Source organism: Trichechus manatus, unplaced genomic scaffold (genome assembly GCF_000243295.1).
Source record: "Trichechus manatus latirostris isolate Lorelei unplaced genomic scaffold, TriManLat1.0 scaffold00198, whole genome shotgun sequence".
NCBI classification, from domain to species: Eukaryota; Metazoa; Chordata; class Mammalia; order Sirenia; family Trichechidae; genus Trichechus; species Trichechus manatus.
Window position 1 is genome coordinate 781,644 of NW_004444134.1, and position 22,004 is coordinate 803,647.

Consider the following 22,004-nt stretch of genomic DNA (forward strand, 5'->3'; position numbering starts at 1 on the left):
ATAGTGACCCTACAGGACAAAGTAGAAATGCCCCATAGGGTTTCCAAAGAGTGGCTGGTGGATTCGAACTGCAGACCTTTTGGTTAGCAGCCAAATGCTTAACCACTGTGCCAACAAGGCTCCATGAACTACCATATGACCTAGTAATTCTACTCCTAGGCAACTTTCAAGAGACTTGAAAGCAGTGACACAAATAGACACATGTACACCAATGTTCTCTGCAGCACTATTCGCAATAGCCAAAGGTGGAAATAACTGAAATGTCCACCAAAAAAAATGGATAAACAAAATGTGGTATATACGTACAATGGAACACTGTTCAGCCATAAAGAGAAATAAAGTCCTGATACATGCTATAGATGAACCTTGAAAACATTATGCTGAGTGAAGTAAGTCCATCACAAAAGACAAATGGTGTATAATCTTACTTATATGAAAAAACAAAAACAGCAAATGTATAGAAATCAAAGTTTATTAGTGGTTACCAGGGGTAGGAGGGAGAGGGACAAGGGGCGTCATTGTTTTTGGAAGGAGTTTTTGTTTATGGTGATGGGAAATTTGGCAATAAGTATGGGTGATGGTTGCACAACATGATTAATGGAAGTGATATCACTAAATTGTATACCTGAAAAATACTAAATTGGCAAATGTGTTATATATACTTTTACAACAACAAAAATGTTTTAAAAATTAAAATAATAATAATAATCTTCCCCAAATCACACAATTAAGTCCAAGTCTAAACTTGCATAGAAATACAGACCCCCTTTTTAGCTGACACTGATGGCTAACAACCCAGCATTCCCTCTCGATCCTCTTTGCTAAAAGAACTCCATATAGCCCAGGGCTCCCCTTCACTGAGTGATTCCAGTCATCCTAAGCCAACCCTGGTTATCATATTCCCCTTGCTATTTATGGGCTGACCTTGTTTTGGCAATGATATCTGAAGAGAGGTCTACTGGAGCACTTCTGGGAAAGTTGTTGTCTTAGGCTGGTTCTCTGTGGAAGCCAATAAAGCGTACAAATATCTAAATAAATAGATTTATATAAAGGAAATGGCTCACGCAGTTGTAGAAACTGTAACATCCCAAATCCGTGGATCAGGCTAGAGGCTTCTCCCAATTCATGCAGCCGCAGGGGCTGGCGAACCCAAGATCAGAAGGTCAGAGAGCAGGGCTCTTGCTCACAGGCTGCAAAGACCAACGAATCCCAAGATCAGCAGGTAAGACCGCAGGTAAGCTGCTAGCTCAAGTCCCAAGAACCGGAGGTCAGATGAACAAGAGTCAGCTGCAGGATCCAGAGCAAGCAAAAGCCCACAGGTCCTGCCACAGAGTCCACTTACATATCTGATGTAGGCCACACCACCAAGGAAACTCCCTTTCAACTGAATGGCTACTCACAGCAGATTTCTTCAAGGAGGTGATCACATTATATCAACTCTCATCACAGAAGTGATCACATCATCATATGACTGCCAAACTACATCATAACTGTCAAACCACTGAAAATCATGGCCCAGCCAAGTTGACACATAACCTTAACAATCACAGTTCTCTAGACTTTTAAGAGGGAGAACCAAGAAGAGAGCGTGTCTTTCTGCCTCTGGATATTATTGTGTCTAGTTTCAACACCAGAAACTGCTACAGCTGTTTTGCAATTATCAAGGAAATCAGTTTTATGCTCAGGGAAAAACAGCAAACCCAGGTTCTTTACATCTCAGTAACATTACTGAGCCATTAACTCAACCAATCTTGTAGTCCACAATCTCTAGATGTTATGTATTTGCTTAAGTCAAAATGAATTTTCATTTTCTGTTACTTGAAGCTGAAGGTATCATGATTTAAAATTTATCCCAAAATATATGCTCAAATATACTGATCTTCTATGCAAACACCTCAAAAATGTAAACTACAAGATCTGGAAAAACAGAAAATGAATGACAATGCCAAGAATCAGTGAAGTTCCATGGTGAACACATCTGTAAAGCCACAAATGACTCTTCTCAACATTTATAATGGGAGGCAGAAGAAAGAGGCATTGGTGAAGAGTGCAGGCTGTGGTTTGAGTTTAGAAGTTGCTAAGGTCCCTAGGTGGCACAAACGGTTTGTATTTGTCCATTAACTGAAACATTGGTGGTTCAAATCCACCCAGCAGTGCCACGGAAAAATGGCCTGGTGATCTGCTTCTGTAAAGATTAAAGCCAAGAAAACCACATGGAGAAGTTCTACTCTGTAATACATGGAGTTGCCATGAGTCGGGATTAACTCGACTACAATGGGTTTGTTTTTCTGTTCCTGTTATTTATTTTTTATTTTTTTGGTTTTACATCAGTCTGTATGACTGCTGGGAAGCTATTCAACCTCTCTAAGGTTTCATTTATTCATGAAAATAATGGGATTATGATACCTGAGGATTAAAGTAGGTAATGCATAAAGATTTAGCAGTCTCTGGCACAATAAATGTTCAAAAATGTTAGTTATTTTTATGCCTTGTACTTAATTAGCCTTTTACGTTTTACAGACATATTTTCATAAGACTCATTTCAGTTTATTCTAATTACATCTGAGTTAAATATTTCTACACTATAGATGAGGAAACAGTCTCAGATTACATATAAACAGTCAACATTTGAACCCAGTGCTTCTACGCTCAAATAAAAAACCAGAGAATCTTACGTATGAAATAAAACCAGAACTATAATCTACAAAGACAGAAATTTAGAGGGAGAATGGAGCAGGCATTGATTTAAAATGAAGAAAATTGGTAATGATCTTAGTAACAATAACAAGGAAAGAAGAAGCACTATGTCAATGTAGCTACTGAACTTGTTGTTAGCTGCCACAGACCTAGCCCCTGACTTACGGAGATCTGTGCACAACAGAATGAAACACCAGCTACTCTGGCACCATCCCAGGGGTAGGCTAGGAATCGGACATTGTGATTCACAGGGTTTTAATTGGCTGATTTTTGGAAATAGATCACCAGGCCTTTCTCCCTCATCTTTCTTAGTCTGGTGGCTATGCTGAAATCTGTTCAGCATAATAGCAACATGCAAGTCAATAGTTAAAATTTAAATGTTTGTTAAGAAAGCTGGATTTTGAACTTTAACCTTCCAAGCGTAGTAGACTGAGAGATGGGTAAACAAATCAGTAAAAGCAAAGATGCATTCGAAGCAACTCAAATTAAGTAACATGAAAATACAGACTGGAAATAACATGTACTCTACTACACAAATTTATGAAATATTTTCATTAATGAATCAAAACACAGTTTCAGTAGCTGACAACTCCTGCCGCCCCTAAAATACATGTTTTCCATTAGGTGGCACTGTAAGCTCAGATTTAAATCTTCTTAAATGTTTAGTCCCATGCCATGGGAGGATACAGGCATGTGGACTGAGTGTACCGATATAAAACTAACAGGAATGTTCTTAACACATCAATATTTACTTTTACGTATGAGAATGATCTTTAGTGATGACCTATATAGCATATTGTTGTTGTTAGGTGTCATAGAACGGTTCTGACTCATAGTGACCCTACGTACAACAACCGAACGAAACACTGCCCAGTCCTGCCCCATCCTCACAGTTGTTGTAATGTTTGAGCCAATTGTGGTAGCCACTGTGTCAATCCATCTCGCTAAGGGTATTCCTCTTTTTCAATTACCCGCTACTTTACCAAGCATGATGTCCTTCCCCAGGGACTGATTCTTTCTGATAACACCTCCAAAGTATGTGAGACGAAGTCCGGCCATCCTTCCTTCTAAGGAGCACTCTAGCTGTACTTCTTCCAAGACAGATTTGTTCATTCTTCTAGCAGTCCATGGTATATAATCAGTATTCTTCACCAACACCATAATTCAAAGGCATCAATTCATCTTCAGTCTTCCTTATTCATTGTCCAGCTTTCACACGCATATGAGGCGATCAAAAACAGGCACACTTTAGGCCTCAAAGTGACATCTTTGCTTTTGAACACTTTAAAGAGGTCTTTTGCAGCAGATATGCCCAATGCAATACGTTGTTTGATTTCTTGACTGCTGCTTCCATGGGCGTTGACTGTGGATCCAAGTAAAATGAAATCCTTGACAACTTCAATCTTTTCTCCGTTTATCATGACATTGTTTACTAGTCCAGTTGCGACGATTTTTGTTTTCTTTATGTTGAGGTGCAATCCATACTGAAGGCTGTATGTAGTCTTTGATCTTCATCAGTAAGTGCTTCAAGCCCTCTTCACTTTAAGCAAGCAAGGGTGTGTCATCTGCATATCACAGGTTGTTAATAAGTCTTCCTCCAATCCTGATGCTGTACTCTTCATACAGTCCAGCTTTTCAGATTATTTGCTCAGCATACAAACTGAATCAGCAGCATACAAAACAGCAAAACTCATTCTGGGAAAAATTCTAACCACTCCACATACAGGGAGGTCTGGTTGCAGTTGTGTTACTGTGTTTGCAGTGAAGAAAACATGTTTTCTTGATTCAGCAGATGGAAAAATGAAAAAGTGGGCAACCTAGCGCAGTAAAAGTAGGTTTACATAGTTCTTTTGAGTGTGTGTATATTACGCAGTTCTTTTAGTTTTAAAACTTTAGGAACACGGTTTTTGCTCTGATGTATTACATATTATGAGTTTTTTTCTTTTGCGGGTTTTATTTTCTGTACTGGCACACCTTCTGGACCTAGGCATTACATCACAACCCACAAACCTTTTTAATAAAAATTGGTAAGAATTATTTTCCTGTCAGTTTTCCTTGTTTTCAAAATACAGTAGGAAAACTGGTTATCCCTTCCTTGTTGGAAAACCAAAGCAATTAGAAAATACTGGATTTCTACTGCCCATTAAAACCACACGAAAATAAAATAGGTATTAGCGGTACATCCATTTACTGCTCTAGATAGCCATTCCCAACAATAATTTCACAAAAAAGCTTGAGATCATATAAAAGCAGGAACAAAGCTCCACTTTTATGCCTCTACTCCTGTGATCGTTACGGTTGTGTGTCAACCTGGTTGGGTCATGACTGTCAGTGGTTTGGCATTTATGATATAGTTTGGCAGTCGTATGATGATGTGATCACCTCTATGATGGGATCCGCTGTGAGTAGCCAATCAGTTGAAAAGGAGTTTCCTTGGAGGTGTGGACTACATCCAATATAGGTGGACCTCACTGGCAAGGCTCATGGGCTTTTGCTTGCTCTGGATCCTGCAGCTGGCTCTTGTTCACCTGACCTCCAGCTCTTGAGACCTGAGCTAGCAGCTTACCTGCAGTCTTGCCTGCCAATCTTGGGATTTGTTGAGCTTCACAGCCTGTGAGCAAGAGCCCTGCTCTCTGACCTTCATATCCTGGGTTCGTCAGCCCCTGTGGCCGCGTGTATCAGGAGACACCTCCAGCCTGACCCACGGACTTGGGACATTCCAGCCTCTACAACCGTGTGAGTCATTTCCTTGGTATAAATCTCTCTATATAGATATGTATACGCTTTACTGGCTTTGCTTCTCTACAGAACCCAGCCTAAGACATTTGGTACCAAGAGTGGGGTCTAGAGAAACAGAATTATAAGGATGAGTTTTCTAAATTGGTTTTCAAGTCTGGTTAGTCTTAAAGATGTTGATGACTCTGCTTCCAGCAGTAAACAGGGCACTGCTAATCCATGGCATGGGGCGGCAATACAAATACGCAAAATATCAACACCCATAGATCAGGTATTGGTGAAAGGTGAGGCTGTGGGTGATCGCATGTGTGATACATTTCTATAATTTTGTCATGATGAGAAGTATAAGGAAGCTGGTTGGTTGGTCTTATTTTCAACAGACAAAGTGGTAAAAGAAAGAGATGAGCTCAGGGCTTCAGAGTCAAACCTTAAGCAGAACATAAATGACCTCAAAGTTTCCAGTTGTGCCTTGAAAGAAAGCCTTATCTCTTGTAGTAACTGTGCTGATACTGAAGACCAAACACAGAGTCTTATTGTAAGAGGGGCTGTGTTACAATGCCAACTCAATTCCCAACCTCAAGAGGTGTCTGAAGTTAAAGTGAGGGCATTGATTGGGAAGAAATTGGATCCTGAAACTTCGGATGGGGACCTCATACCACCAACAAAGAAGCACTGGGAGTACAGTGCATCCTTTGGACCCAGGGTCCCTACACTGAGAAGCTCCTACACCAGGGGAAGATTGATGACAAAGACCTTCCTCCAGAGCCAACAGAGAAAGCCTTGCTCTAGAGCTGGTGCCCTGAATTTGGACTCCTAGCCTCCTAGACTGTGAGAGAATGAATTACTCTTTGTTAAAGCCATCCACTTGTGATAGGGACTCCTAGCCTCCTAGACTGTGAGAGAATAAATTACTCTTTGTTAAAGCCATCCACTTGTGATAGTTCTGTTATAGCAGCACTAGATAACTAAGACAATTCCTGAACAAGTACTGTCTCCAAAACATGACATATTCTCTTATAAAGCAAGTGAATATTACTTTCAAGAAACAAAATCTAGCAAAGGCTTTCACTTAATCTGAACCTCTTTCTACTTTCTTTTTCAGTTGAAATAATCTGTTCCCATTACTATCTAAACCATGCAAAGAACACATATATTTATGAGAACAAGGATAATAAATCAGAAATATGGACTTTTTTACAAGGCAATTCTAGTCTCAATTCAAAGTCAAGTGATTTTTTTCTGAGCAATCAGTAGCATTTTTCTAAGTATCAAGGCACCATGTGTACAAAAACACCAGTTACAAAGTCTGAAACATGAAGGGCTTTAGCAGTCAAAGGTAGCCAATAAATACCAATTGCTAACTCAGTTGAAAGATGACAGCATGTATACCAGGTACACTAATAGAATGTTTATTAAACCCTGACTCATCCAGAGAGTAACACAAAAAGATGCTCTGCTACTCTCCCTTGTTTTCCCACATTCAGATGATCTGGCCACAAACCCCCTGGCACCTCACTGTTCCACACTATACATTTAACTGTCAGCTGTAGAAAATTTCCATAAACTTTCACATTGCAAGTAAAAAGAGCAGATTCATCTTCCAAAGGCATTCCCACCACTTTCATCTGATGGTTCATCAGCAGTTGGAATATTTTAATAAGGTGCTCATAATTCTTCAAGCCTTCTCAATGAATATATTTCAACAAGTAAATAATAGTAAAATCCTCCTATTCTTCCTTCGATAACTTTTAAAAAAATAAAAAGAGGTCCTCTCCAACCTTAAAATTATAAAAGAAATCCCCAAATGACACTATTAAACAAAAATAAAACACAGGCAGTAAGGAAATACTTTCCAGGATTCCAATCTGAATGCAACACCATTCTCTACAGAGACCAAAGCTTTTATCTGAAAAACGTTAAATGAGTCGGAGAAATAAAACCCACATCAACATTTTAACATCTGCCTTTTCTTTCCATTGCTTTTCTCTTTCTTTAAAGTAAGACTTCTCTATCTGAGATCAAAGAATGCAATAAAACAAATGCTGTTTTCCTGACAGGGACTGAAAAAGAAAAGGAACCTGGGAAAGCACTTTTCTGGCCAAAAACATTCTCTTCTCTTGGTTTCTAAACCTCTTCCTATTTTCATCTTTCATTTCCTTGCTTCCTGGTATCTCTACGTAGCTGTTTCTATTGTCAGGAAAATTGCAAAAGACTTTAAAATGGGCAAAACGATGACAAATGTCATCTCTATGTGCTGTGCAGAATTCACCACCTGAGGCTCCAGGGATCTGGGCCTTTCCTGGGGAGGGCTCATGATGATGTGTGTGGGTCCTGTGCACAGGCACGCATGTCAGGTGAAGTGAAGCTGTGGGTTGGGCAGGAGCAGCAGTCCAGTCCTGCATCTTTCAGTGGTCCATGCCATCTGTGGGTTTGTCCTCTGGATTTTCCTTTGACATGGTTTTAAAATCTTACTGGTTCCCTCGATTAGTTAATGAGTTAAATGAAAGCTGTATTAATTTTATATTTGTATGAAAGTCACAATTTTACCCGTTTCCAAAAATTATTTAATACTTTACAACAGCCCATGGTTGAGTGGAGACTCCTGAGACACACGTAACAGTTTAAAAGGAGTACTGTTTGCTAATTTTCTCCTCATTTAAGAACTTCTTGAATTAATAAATTAAATAAATTTAAATAAATTAAATAAATTAATAATACCATTTTAAGATCTGAATACAATTTATTACCCTAAAATCTGTTACTTACTACCCTGAAATAGTCATTAGTAAGAGATCCTTTTCCTCCTAAGTGGCAGAGCCACAAAGGGAATCAGAGTAACAATGATTAACATTTATTAAATACTTTCTATGAGACAGACACTGCTGCAGGTGTTTACATGCGTTCACTCACTACATCCTCACAACGCCACAAAACGGGCCTATTTTGTACCTGAGAAAACTGTACTGGCACACTTTCTGGACACAGGCACTACATTACAGCCCAAAACCTGTTTTTATAAAAATTTATAAGAATTGTTTGCTGTCACTTTTCCTTGTTTTCAAAATATAGTGGGAAAATCGGTCACCTATGAAATCGACCCGTTTTGCACCTCAGGAAACTAACGCAAAGAGAAATTAAGCAACTTCCTCAAAGACATACTGCTTGTAAGTGGTAAAGATGTGTTCCAGACCAAAGTAGACATCTCACAGGAAAGAGAAAGGGGAAAAAAAAAAATTATTCCTGGCTGCTGTTACCAATGTTACCAAAGGATTATCCTGAAACATTAAGAGAGAGCTCAAGCCAAACTCCTAGTAGGCACAGCAATAATAACACCAATAAAGACAAAGGAACTGAGAACAATTTTATGGTATTAAACACTGTATGCAGACCCCAACACCAAGGCGCTTGGCATGACTCTGCAGACCCTAAAACTGAGGTGCTGAAAGGACTACGATGGCTGACCCAGATCTAAATTAAATTCCATTTTGAATTAAACTTCAGCTTGGCCCAAGGTCTCTACCCTTGTTGTCCTGAAAAGACAATTCATTTTCTTGTAGAAGTTTAACTGCTTGTAACTTACAAAAAGAGCAAGGGACAAAGCTTTAGTTTTTATGAGGAACTGTCCATTAAAAGATGTTTGTCAAAGATGTTTATGCAGCTTGATCCAAGGAGAATGCCTTGGTCAATATGCTCTAGGAGATTTAAAAAATAGAGACTGTAAAAAAGTTCATCAAGAAAAGGTTGTAGTTAAAAGACCCCCTGGTAACTTTTGCTATTCACCTCCTCCGTGGCTGCAAGCATGTAGCCCCTTGTTTGCTCCACCTGATAAAAACCTCACTGCTGCCCCTGCAATTTGGAACACTGTGACATCCTGCTTGGAAGTTAAAGTGTTTCCCGATTCACGAACTTCCATTCCACAGTAAAACCGTTTGCTTTCAGTTCTAACGAAGTATAGGTCTGGTACTTTGTGATGACATTTCTGGCAACCACGAAGGAATCCAAAGGTGAACTGACCTCTACAACCTTCAAGGCACTGGGGACGTGGGTTAATGCTACCGGGCTCGGCAATTTTTTGGCCTTCCATCTCCACGGCAGTTGTGGCCAGGTAAATACCTTTCAGGTTTGAACCTCCGTTCTCTTTGTGTAGAAGCTCCTTGAGTTTTACTGTGGGTTTTACCTTTTTCTTTCTTTTCTGTTTTTTATAAAAAGGAACGTAAGTTTCTTTGTTTTGTTTTGTTCCTTTGGCTCCCTACAGTATGGTCACCGTTAAAGGATCTCAGAACCTTAAAGTCGTTTAAAAAATGTAAGCACAAGTTGGGCCAAAGCATTGGCCAAAATTTCTGCGACACTTTATATTGCCCAGCTCCGAGACCCTGAAAGTTCCAACCTCTTCTGTTTAAAGCCACCAGAGCTAACCTTACACTACTTTGGAAATACAGGAAATGCCAAATCTAACAGTGATACTGAACTTCCTTTGGGGACTCCTGCTCATTACATGAACAAACATTTCTGTTCTCCAGCATGTTTGTTTTTGTCCGCTTAGCATGACCTAACTAAGGGCTGTTCAGATAATCAGTGGCAACTTTGGGGAACCTTTGATCTAAGTTAAATTTTCTGCACAGTAAATTAGAACAGAAAGGGACTCGGATTAATAAATTGCAATGGGACAGTTTTTTAACTGGTAACTTGAGGCCTCACAAAGACATGAAAACAGCAAAATAACCTCTCTGCAAGATACTATTTCCAAAATGACTAAACAGAAAAAAGAACTGTAGAATAAAGTTTCTGAAATGACTAAGCAAGATATGGAATTACAAAGTCAGAACTCTTCTGTACTTACACCATCTGCTGCAGCTCCCTCTGCACCTCTGCCAGCAGTCTCTCCTCTGTATCCTCCTCTACCTTCTCACCCTTCTGAAAGTACTTTGCCTGAACCTCCTTTCTTCCCTAAAGAATTTGCTAAGGATTCAAAGCCAGAGTCCAAAGCCCATTTCTGAAATGCCTTTTAAAATTCACCCTGCAGGATCTGGAGTGGGCACTAGAAAAAATCCAAACAACATCATTATTTCTTTCGTTCCCTGAACTTATACAGAACTATGTAGCATTGCCAAAGATTTTCCAAATTTACATGAGGATTCTTAAAGATTTGCTAAAGAAATCAAAGACCTTATTAATGTTTATCGGCCCAGGTTGTCCAATTTGTGTCAATTAGTCCATATGTTAGTTGGCCCTGGGAAAGCCAAACTGTGGTTAGAATATGATGAATGGAAAGATCCCCAAGGTAGCTTAGCCTTGGATACAAACAAAACTGCTGAAATCCTTCTCACAGAAGCTCAAGACAGAGGCACGAAGTTACATGAAGTAATCCTTAAGACTTTTCCTTTGATAACTGATTGGACAAAAGTTCATTCTTGTATACAATATACAGATGAAAGTGTATATGATTATCAGGCTCAATTATTCCAGAAGGTTTCAGAACCTTCTGGGTTAGATCCTTCAGATGAAGGAACTAAGGGGGCCTTTAATGCAGTATTTATATCTGGGCTCAAGTCCGAAATTTCAGCCTTGGTTAAAAGACAACGTTTAGATTGGAGGGTTGCCGTCACTGTCGAATTAACTAATGTAGCTCATCAGCTTGCCCAAGCCTTAGAAACAAAGCAGACTGCTAAGGCTAACAAACTGATGGTCCTTCAATTACAGCAGCTACAAGGGCCGACCCAGAAAAGAAATTTTAAACCCTCCAACTGACCTAAAACCAGTCTCTGCTGTTACTGTAAAAAATCTGACCATTGGAAAAACGAATGCTTTAAATTGGAGAATAAACAGAAAGTTTCTACCGCAACCGCCCCTCCACACCCTGATTCAGAATGAAGGGGTTACGGGGAAAACACAGGGGTTTTTCCCATTCTGGCTGTAAACTAACAAGGAGAAACAATTATGTACATTAAGAGAGAACCTTGTCAATTTTTAATTGATACAGGAGTTACCCTCTCTGCTGTTAGCCCCGGGTGTTTACAAAAGCCCCTGCCCCAAAGTATAAAAACTTCAAAAATAGTGGTTACTAATAAAGAACAATCTTTAGTCTACTCTCAACCTGTACCGGTATCTCTCATTCCCTTGGAAGATTTATATCCTTTTCTGCTTAGTCTGACACTCTTGTTAATTTAATAGGAAGAGACATTTTATCTAAACGGAATTGCCATTTATAATTTAATGAAAAGGGGGAAATATTATTAAGCTTGCCTGTAAATGTAAACCTTAAAGATACAAACTCAGATATGGAAGAGGCTATTCTTCATATGTAAGCCCTTATTATGCTCCTTCAAAATTCTACTTGTTCAAGCTCCTTTCCCTCTGAAATTATTTCTTAGGTTCCCCAAATTTTAAGACGCACAGCATCCACAGATGTTGGCCTAGTTCTGCCCACTGAACCTATTAAAATTCAACTGGACACATCTAAGCCTTTGCCAAAACTTCCCCAATACCCTTTACAACAGGAAGCAATGGAAGGACTAACTCCCATTATATAGGATTTTCTTTATAAAGGGTTAATCATCACTTTCAGCAGTTGTTCCTTGGAACACTCCCATCCTTCCAGTTAAGAAGCCAAATGGTGGTGGCTGGAGATATGTTCAAGACCTACGTGCAATTCACTGCATTGTTCTCCCTGGATTCCCAATTGTCCCTAACTCACATTTGTTGCTTTCCAACGTTCCCCCCAATGCAACATATTTTACTGTAACAGATCTTTGTAGTATATTTTTCAGTATTCCTATCAACCCTGAAAGCCAGTATCTGTTTGCTTTCACATGGGACAGTCAACAATTTACCTCGACTGTCATGCCCCAAGGTTTCATCGAATCCCCTACGTATTTTTCTCAGTTCTGCATGCAGATTTAGAACCTCTGCAGTTTCCAAAAGAATCTAATTTATTACAATATGTCAATGCCCTACTGGTGTGCTCAACCTCAACAAGCCTGCCTAGAAGACAGCATTACTTTGTTAAAACATTTAGCTGCTGGCGGACATAAAAGTTTCTAGAGAAAAGTTACAATTAGGTCAGCCTTCTGTCAAATACTAAGATTGTTTAATCTCTACAGAAAGCATTTCTACTGACCTCAAGAAAAAAGAAGCTATTGCAGCCTTTCCTTTACCTAAAACAAAAACAAGGGCATTTCTAGGGCTCTACAGCTACTGTCGAGCTTGAATTCCTAACTTTTCTTTCATGGCTCAGCCTTTATACAAATATTTAAAAACCTCTGAGTCTGATCCCTTCTATCTTATGCCAGAAAATCAAAGAGTGACAACTAAATTGAAAGAGGCTTTGACTAACATGCCCACTTTAGGGTTCCCTATCATTTGGACTTTATTTGTACATGAAGTTTCTGGTAACGCATTAGGTGTTCTTACACAGAAACATGGAGGACAAAATAGGCCTGTGGGTTATTACAGCCTGCATATGGACCCTGTGGCTCGGGCTTACCCCCTTTCCCGCAGGGTCATAGCAACTACTACAAAATTAGTAAAAACTACTGCAGACATACTTTTAGGAAACTTTTTAGATATATATGTACCCCATGCTGTTTCTTCTTTGCTTAATTCTGTTGTAATCTAACATTTATCTGCCAGCAGATTCACCTATGAGGTCCTCCATCTGGGAGATTCAAATATTAGACTACCTACAGTGGCTACTTTAAACTCATTCACTCTTCTCCCTATAACTGAGAAAGATGATTGTCCTTCCCACGACTGTTTAGACCTAACTGAGCAGCTCTGACTCCCTGTAGGGACTTGAAGGAAACTCCTTTGACAAACCCTGATAAGGTTTTATAGACAGCTCTTATTTGAAACCAACTCCTGACTCTCATTATCAGGCTGGTTATACTGTTACAACTTCTGCCAAAGTTCTTGAAAGCCAGCCACTTCCGCCCAAGAAGCTGAACTTATTGCTCTTACGAGAGCCTGCAAAATTGCTAAAAAGGGAAGTCTGTGAATATTTTTATGGATTTGAAATGTGTATTTGGGGTTCTTCATGATTTTGGAATGTTATGCAAACAAAGAGGGTTTTTTACATCTTCTGGAATACTATTAGAAACAGGACTTTAGTAGCAGACCTCTTAGATGCCTTGTTGTTCCCTTCTGAAATTGCTGTAATTAAAATACTGGGACACCAACCAAACAGAGTGCCCCCAAAATGAAGAAGAGGAAATAACCTTGCTGATGTGCTGCTAACCAGGCTGCTTCTCAGATTTCTCTTACCCCTTTAAGACCAAAGGGGTTTATAGAGGGACCTCCTGAAGAGTCTACAGAGAATTGTTCTCAAGAAATAACTACTATATTTGTACCCACCAAAGAAAAGCTTTTGAAACATCAGCAATTGGCTCAATCTGATGAAATTGAGACATGGAAGAAGTCAGGATTACCAAGACCCTGACACTACATTATGGTTAGAATTTGTCTTAGTCACCTAGTGCTGCTATAACAGAAATACCACAAGTGGCTTGCTTTAAGAAAGACAAATTTATTCTCTCACAGTCTAGTAGGCTACAAGTCCAAATTCAAGGCATTCCCCTAGAGGGAAGGCTTTCTCTCTCTGTTGGCTCTGGCGGAAGGTGCTTGTCATCAATCTTCTCCTGGTCGAGGAGCTTCTCAGGCACAAGAACCCTGGGTGTAAAGGACATGCTCTGCTCCCGGTGCTGCTTTCTTGGTGGTATGACATCCCCACTTTCTGTTTGCTTCCCTTTCATCTCTTGTAAGATAAAAGGTGGTGCAGGCCACAACCCAGGGAAACTCCCTTTACATTGGGATCAGGGATGTGACCTTAGTAAGGGTGTTACAATCCCACCCTAATCTCCTTAACATAAAATTACAATCACAAAATGGAGGACAACCACACAATACTGGGAATCATGGCCTAACCAAGTTGACACGTATTTTTGGGGGACACAATTCAATCCATGACACGGTCTAACACTAACACTAAAATTGTTCTCCCTAAACTTCTGCATGTTCCCATGACGAGGACTGTACATGAGAGTACTCATCTAAGAAGACATAAAATGACTGAAATTTTAAAGACATGGGGAAAATTTTCTGAGGCATCTGAGCATATGCCCTCTCACTGTTCTATGTGCCCACATTATAATCCTAGGAAACATCTTAAAACTTTACCTGGGCACTACTCTTTGCCTTCTGGACCTATGCTTGAATGGCAATTAGATTTTATCCAGTTTCTACCTTCAAATGGTTATAAATACATCTTAGTGATGAACTGCAGATTTTCACATTGGATGGAGGCTTTCCCCTGCCAATGTGCCGCTGCTTCTTTTGTAGCTAAAAAGCTCCTCGAAAACATAATATCCATTTGAGGAGCACTGAAAATTCTTTGCAGTGATCAGGGAACCCATTTTACTGGAAAAGTAACTCGAGAATTATGTCCAGTCTTCCCCATATACCAGAGATTGCATTGCCCTTATTAACCTCAGTCATCTGGGCTTGTAAAAAGAACTAATGGTATATGTCTTAGTTATCTACTACTGCTATAACAGAAATACCACAAGTGGATGGCTTTAACAAAGAGAAATTTATTCTTTCATAGTCTAGGAGGCTAGAAGTCCAAATTCAGGGTGCCAGTTCCAGGGGAAGGCTTTCTCTCTCTGTTGGCTCTGGGGAAGGTACTTGTCATCAATCTTCCCCAGCCAAGGAGCTTCTCCGTGCAAGGACCATGGGTCCAAATGATGTGCTGTTCTCCTGGCTCTTGTTCTTGGAGGTATGAGGTTCCCTTGTCTCTCTGCTCGCTTCTCTCTTTTGTATCTCAAAAGAGATTGACTTAAAATACAACCTAATCTTGTAGATTGAGCCCTGCCTCATTAACATAACTACCTCTAAATCCCGCCTCATTAACATCATAGAGACAGGATTTACAACACATAGGAAAATCGTATCAGATGACAAAATGGTGAACAATCACACAATACTGGGGATTATGGCCTAGTCAAGTTGACACATATTTTTGGGGGAAACAATTCAATTCAAAACAGTATAATAAACACTCAACTTGATAACCTTTCTGAATTCTTAGGTTTGTCTTGGACTAAAGTTCTCCATTTAGTCCTTTTAAATTTAAGAAACACTCCTTTTGGATTTCATCAACTCACTCCTTATGAAATAGTTACAGGAAGATCTATGATGCTTCCTTACTTTGCCTCTATTGACCCTAACTTAATACAACCTGAATTATTGGAACACTGTCAATCTCTAGTACAATATTCTAAGAAAACATTTTTCACAAATTAAGAAAGCATCTGAGGAGCAGAAACCTGGCTCTCCTCCTCTACTCAATATTAACCCAGGAGATTATGTTTACTGGGAAAGACATCAATTAAAAGATTCTTTAGAATCTCACTGGAAGGGGCCTTATTTAGTTCTTTTAACTAACCCTTGTGCAATGAAACTAGAAGGAATTAACCCTTGGATTCACTTATCAGTTAAAGAAAGCTAAAGCAGCTGTCTGGACTCATCAGAGATTTGAGACACAGACTGAAACGCCCCAGTGACCAGAAGACAACTTTAGAAGCAGCTGATTTCAAGACTGCGGAATAAGAGTCAATGCAAGCTGCTGACATTTTTGGACTCTTGTTTCCTAACTGCTGTTACTTTAAGAGTTTTGACTGTTTTTGCATACTAGTGGAATTATTTCTTAGTAGCTCTGATAATAATTCAATCTCTTTAACCCTAATCTAGTGAGTTGAACCTTTTATTAAAATTGTTGCACAATGTTTTAATATCTGTAGCCTTTGAAATAAGTTTTATTTTACCAACTTTGGCTCTTCCCATAGCGTATCACTAGAAAAGGAATTTGGTTTCTAATGTATCATATGATTTTTAACAAACCTCTTCTCCATTATGAAGACTTTAATAATTATTCTCTTCTGTTTGTTATGACCATTACTGATGCTTCGAATGAAAACGTTTTCATCAAAATGACTCAATCAGTAGCCAGCACCAGTAATTTCACTGAATGTTGGGTATGTCGCTCCCCGCCTCGGTCTACACAAGATCATACTGATCCTCTCACTGCGCCAGTCTTGGGTTACAGGTTCACACCTAATTTTACTATTAACAGACCATTTAAATGGGCAATTCGTGTCAAAGCCCTGGTGGTGCAGTGGTTAAAGTGCCTGGCTGCTAACCGAAAGATCAGCAGTTTGAACCCAACAATGGCTACTCAGGAGAAAGATGCAACAGTTTGCTTCCATAAGATTTACAGTCTAGAAAACCCTATAGTGGAGTTCTACTCTATCTTATAGAGTTGCTATGAGTTGGAATCAACTCAGTGGCAGTGGGTTTGGTTTTTTGTTTGGGAGTCATGTCAAATTATGGCTACCTCCAGAATTATCCACTTATCTATCAGCTCCCTGTGTCAATGTTACTTGTTCCAGGTTTAGAATGTTCTATTCTTTCCAGACCATGCAATCTTTTTGTTAATGACATTCAATATTATTCTGCAGTAGTCGATAACTATTTTAACAATGTTCAAAATCTCTCAGTTTCTGCCCGACTCTGGGATCCCCTAGAATTTAGAGAATTAGCCATTTGTGAGGACTCATTAGTTGCAGACTGGCTTGAAAGGGTCAATTAATCCATTCCATTTCCTAATATTCAAACAGGGGCAGGTATGTTATGTGCCCCATCTAGATATGTCTTTTTATGTGGAGGATCAGCTTATTTAAGAAAAAAGTCCTATGATTCACCCAATACTTGGACTTTACCATGCTTAGAGGACTGGAATATGCTAGGCCAATGCAACTTATTCCAAGGTACTCTTGGAATTCCCATGAATATCCATTCATACAATGACAGTTTACAACCGAACAGCAACTTGAAATTAATACCCAAGCTATCCTCTCAGATAATCCCATTGCCGATAGGCCTTGGTGGGACGGGTCATTTCTTTGACTGCCTGTTCCTTCTTTTGGTACATTACAATTAGAACAATCTATTCACAATTTATCTACCACTATGGCTCAAATTGCTCAAATTGCCAATGGAATGACAGCTCAACAAAAATCCTTAGACTGTCTTGCTAAAATTGCTTTAGATAATACGTCTTGATTTTCTCCTAGCTGAATAAGGAGGAGCCGGTGCTATTGCCAATACCTCTTGCTGTTCATGGATAAACACCTCTAGAGAAGTAGAACAAGCTATCTCTAAAATATGTCAAAAAGCCTCCTGGTTACGTACCATTCCCCCCATGACCGTACCTTCCTTCTTTGATATTTTTAGCTGGTTACCCCAAGCATTGGATCTGGGATATGCTTTCCATGGGCCTGCCTACTCCTTTTGATCACTGTAACTGTTATTATGTGGCATGTTAAATGTATTATGTACTGCATTTTTCATTGCCACAGCCAACCCTCGAGACATGTGGCCATGAAAACAATTATGCATTTGGAAGAGACTAATTTTTCAAAGGAGGATGTATTTTAGTTCTTGGATCAGGCCTTTCAGAAATGTCAAGTTATTCCTCTAATGAGGATTTGTCCATCACATTTGCCCCAATCAGAATCAACTCACTCACCCTGAAGATGAGGCCCAAAGCTATAGCAAGGTGAAGAGAGGACCAGAAGCTATAGCAAGGTAACATCAGATGGCACCCGGCCACTTCTAGTAACAGAGCTGGCACCTGGGGTCTTAAAAGCTAAACAGAGCAGCCATCCCCAAAATACTGAGTATTAAAAGCTCAACAGAGCAACTATCTGCGAGAGACTAAGTCCTTGCAGAAGATGGGTAATTTCTTTATGGATGATCTGCGCCCCCTAATGGTGGACTGATCAAAAGGGGGAGATGTACATGGACCCCTACACCAAGATGCTTGGCATGACTGTGTGAACCCCAAAACTGAGGTGCTTGACAGGACTAAGATGGCTGACCTAGACCCAAATTAAATTCCATTTTGAATTAAACTGTAGCTTGGCCCAAGGTCTCTGCCCCGTTGTCCTGAAGAGACGAGTGAGCTTCTGATAAAAGTTGAACTATAAGACCAAGGGTCAAAAAAAGCCTGCATGAGGAATTGTCTGTTAAAAGATATCTGTCAATGATAGCTTGATCCAAGGAGAATGTCTTGGTCAACATGCTCCAGGAGGTTAGAAAATGGAGTTGATAATGTTAAGAAAGTTTAAGAAAAGGTCATAGTTAAATGACCCCATTTGCACCATATACCTACACTCTTTTTGTATCTTTCTAATAAGAGAATAATCCAAAGAGATCTTCTGCTTTACACAGCTTCCTGGCAGGCCTGGAAAGAAGGTGGCTTACAGAAGTGTTGAAGCAGACCATCAAAGGGCTACTATCAACCGCAAAGTCTATTCATGCTTACAACTGTGCTCAAATAAATATCTAGCAATTGTCATTCTTTTCTGGACTTTCTCAATCTTTCAACTCTTAATTTAGAGAACACTGAAATCCTTAGAACATCTCAACAACCACTCACGTGCCAAAATGCTTCAAAGAAGGCACCTAGGACTGCCCAGTTTCATTAAAGGCCTCTGTCAACGCATTGACAATTTCCCAACAGAAACACCTGCGCCCTCCCTCTAAGCTAAGAGAAAACCTCAGTTTGTGAGAAAGAAGGGTGTTGTCTGAACTACTGTCTTCAAGTACAGGCTTGAAGATTAAATACATAAAGACTAGAGGGGAATTTTCTCCATTCCTAGAAAAAATCTAAAATAAAGCTATAGTTAAAGTATTAACAGAACTAATTTGTCACTTTTATTGTTTATGGAGCAACACTCAATAGCTAACTCCATAAGTAGAATTACTAAGCCATAAAACAAACTACACACAATACATCTGATGAATAGCTTAAGATACAAGGATAAATACAGTAATGATAGAAGTTACTGAAATACTGTACTAGGGCTTAAGAAAACTCTAGATCTAGTTGTAAGACACCTTGAAATATAGCATTTACCTGGCACAATTCTGATGATTAAAGATAATTAAGTCTGGGTTAAGTATGAATTATAGGCAGGGGTTACAGACAAAATGAAAGACCAGACGGGACCTCATTATTCTAAAATATTTCTAGAAAAATAAAGCAAATAGATAAAGAGTAAATTCTATTTTGATTTTAAGTACCTTCTAAATATTTAAACTGACCAACTCCAGATAACATGGTAATGCTCAAATTGTTAAATCTCTTAGTTATTAAAACTCCAAGACACTTTTCTTTTTCACGAAATGCAAACTCAAAAAACTAAAGAGGTATGTTGTTTTTGCCCAGAGTTTTCACTAATGGAGAATGGTCTCCAACAGCAAAGCTGACCAGGCTTCAGGAATAACACAGTCTCCAAGCAACTGAGGTGTCTTCACTTATGCTCCCAGAAGTTTCTGGAATTGTACTCCCTTCACTGTAAGTATACAAAACTTCTCAGCAACTGAGAAACAAAGAAAACCGAAGGCAAGATGATACTCACTTTTCAATCTCAATTCCAAGTGGATTAGCAGGACGTAGGGACAAAGGAGGAATTCCTTTATTCCTGTCCTTGCGCATATCATAATAATTCATTTCATCAACCCAGACAGCAGATTGATCCAAGATACCTAACAAAAATCAGGAGTACATCCTTAATAAAATAAAGGCTCTAAATAAAGGTATCTTCTAAGTCTTGCCATACTGCTTTAATTTTCTAAAAATCTACTACAAACACATGCTAAAATAATTTTTAAAAGATGTAAGGGCACAACAGCCCAGATTTTTTTTTATAATGGATAATGGCTTAATTAAAAACACTGAGACTTTATAAAAAGGCAAAAATAACACTTCTTGATTCACGGTTTCATTGTACATTACTCAATAAAGACATATTAAGTCTGAGAAAAAGTTCTGCTAAAACAAGTGTATTTTACAAATAATAAGCACTATGATTATTTATGCATTATTAAATATCACTGATTAAACTGGAGAAAATATTCAGGAGGTTAGTAAATAAGATGCAATGATCTGACCTACAACATTTGTTTATTCAAAAGACTATTCTGAAATCATATAAACTTTGGAAAACTGCTGGGAAATACCTGGACGCAAAACTTGAAGATACCCTTAGAAGCCTTAGTGTAATGAAAAGCTTGTTTATGACAACTGTTGGAAATCCATTACGTATACATAATTTTATATTTAATATCGTGAACTTCTGCTGGGTAACACAAGCTACCTAAGGACATATTTGACTACAGATGAAAATCAAATGTTCTTTAAATGGTTCTTGAAAACACTCAACAATGTCTTTCATTATCTTTTTCTACACAAACACTGACATTTTTCACTCTTTCATGGTAGGTCTACAAAATTAATATATTCCTTGCTCTTTCTCATTCCTTTTACTATGCTAAAATTGTTTTAATAGAAAAACAGCAGATTGTTTTTACATTATGCTGAAATCAATTTGGTGAATTCAACAAAATATTCCAACAATTCCTTATATAAAAAAAGAACTCAAACACATTCCGAGAAATGTACAGCTTATGTAACTGAAAAGATGGGGCTATTCAGGGAAAATGGGCTGGGTGGATCCTGTGAACCAGACACAATCTCCAAAAAACTGGGCCTCCCTTTATGTGAGCCAGCTCCTTGTCATTTACCTCAGCAGAGGACTGCCAGCTTCCCCTCTTGGCTGCCACCAACTGACCTAGGAGCCCAGTGCCAAGCAGCATGGAAGAGAGCAGCAGGAGGCAGCAAAGGCTGCCAGGAAAAAGAGGGTCTAAGAACCAGATCCTCAATGAACTCATAATCTTCTCAGTACCCAATGCAGGAGAGGCCTTGTCAGAGGGGAGGGATGCCATGTGTAGACACTCCAGACCCAGGTCCGCTCAGGTCAATATATCTTTCCTGAACCCACTGTGTGTCAGGTCTTGTGCTGGGGCCTGAGAATTAATTTGCTACTTCCAATAAGAATTCTTTATCTGCTATATAAACATGACATAAGATGAGGCTGGATTTCTTCAAAATGTCTTAAGTTCCTCCAGAAAACTGTAGAAGTTCCTGCTTTTCTTTCACAGTTCAGTTTTTAGAGAAGTTAAAAAAAAAAAATAAGTGAATAAAAATAGAAATATTATATATATGTACATAATATACATATAACCTCACAACCTGTTGCTGTCAAGTTGATTCCTACTCATAGCAACCTTATATGACAGAGTAGAATTGTCCCATAGGGTTTCCTAGCCTGTAATCCTTATGGGAGCAGATTGCCAGGTTTTTTCTCCTGCAGAGCGGCTGATGGGTTCGAACCATCAACCTTTCCGTTAGCAGCCAAGCACTTAACCACCATCATGCCACCGTGGCCAAGAGGGCTCCTTATCCCAAAGTTACCCATGAAGAAACTAGGCATTAAAGTCACACAGTTGTCAACGGTAGAGCCCACATTAGGATTCAGAGTTCGGCTCTTCAGACCAACCTCTGAACTTCTACTAATACAAGGAAGCACATATTAGGTGCATAAGAAGTAACATACAAAGTGCTATAGGGTCTCTATGAGTCAGAATCAACTCAACAGCAATGGTGTTTTTTT

At 39.1% G+C, this 22,004-nt stretch overlaps 1 protein-coding gene across 5 annotated transcripts in view; it reads right to left on the reverse strand.

Annotated features, from left to right (window-relative positions):
- Positions 1-22,004, reverse strand: part of EXOC2 (exocyst complex component 2) — a 366,769-nt gene that overhangs the window by 238,275 nt on the left and 106,490 nt on the right. For 3 of the 5 annotated variants that reach the window (XM_004387908.2, XM_023742032.1, XM_023742036.1), the window contains one exon: positions 19,911-20,037. The exons of 1 other annotated variant lie outside the window; for it this stretch is intronic. In XM_004387908.2, the coding sequence (XP_004387965.1) occupies positions 19,911-20,037 (127 nt within the window). Of the gene's footprint in view, positions 1-924; positions 1,000-19,910; positions 20,038-22,004 lie in introns of those variants that run through there. One more of the 5 variants, XM_023742033.1, reaches the window with a different exon arrangement.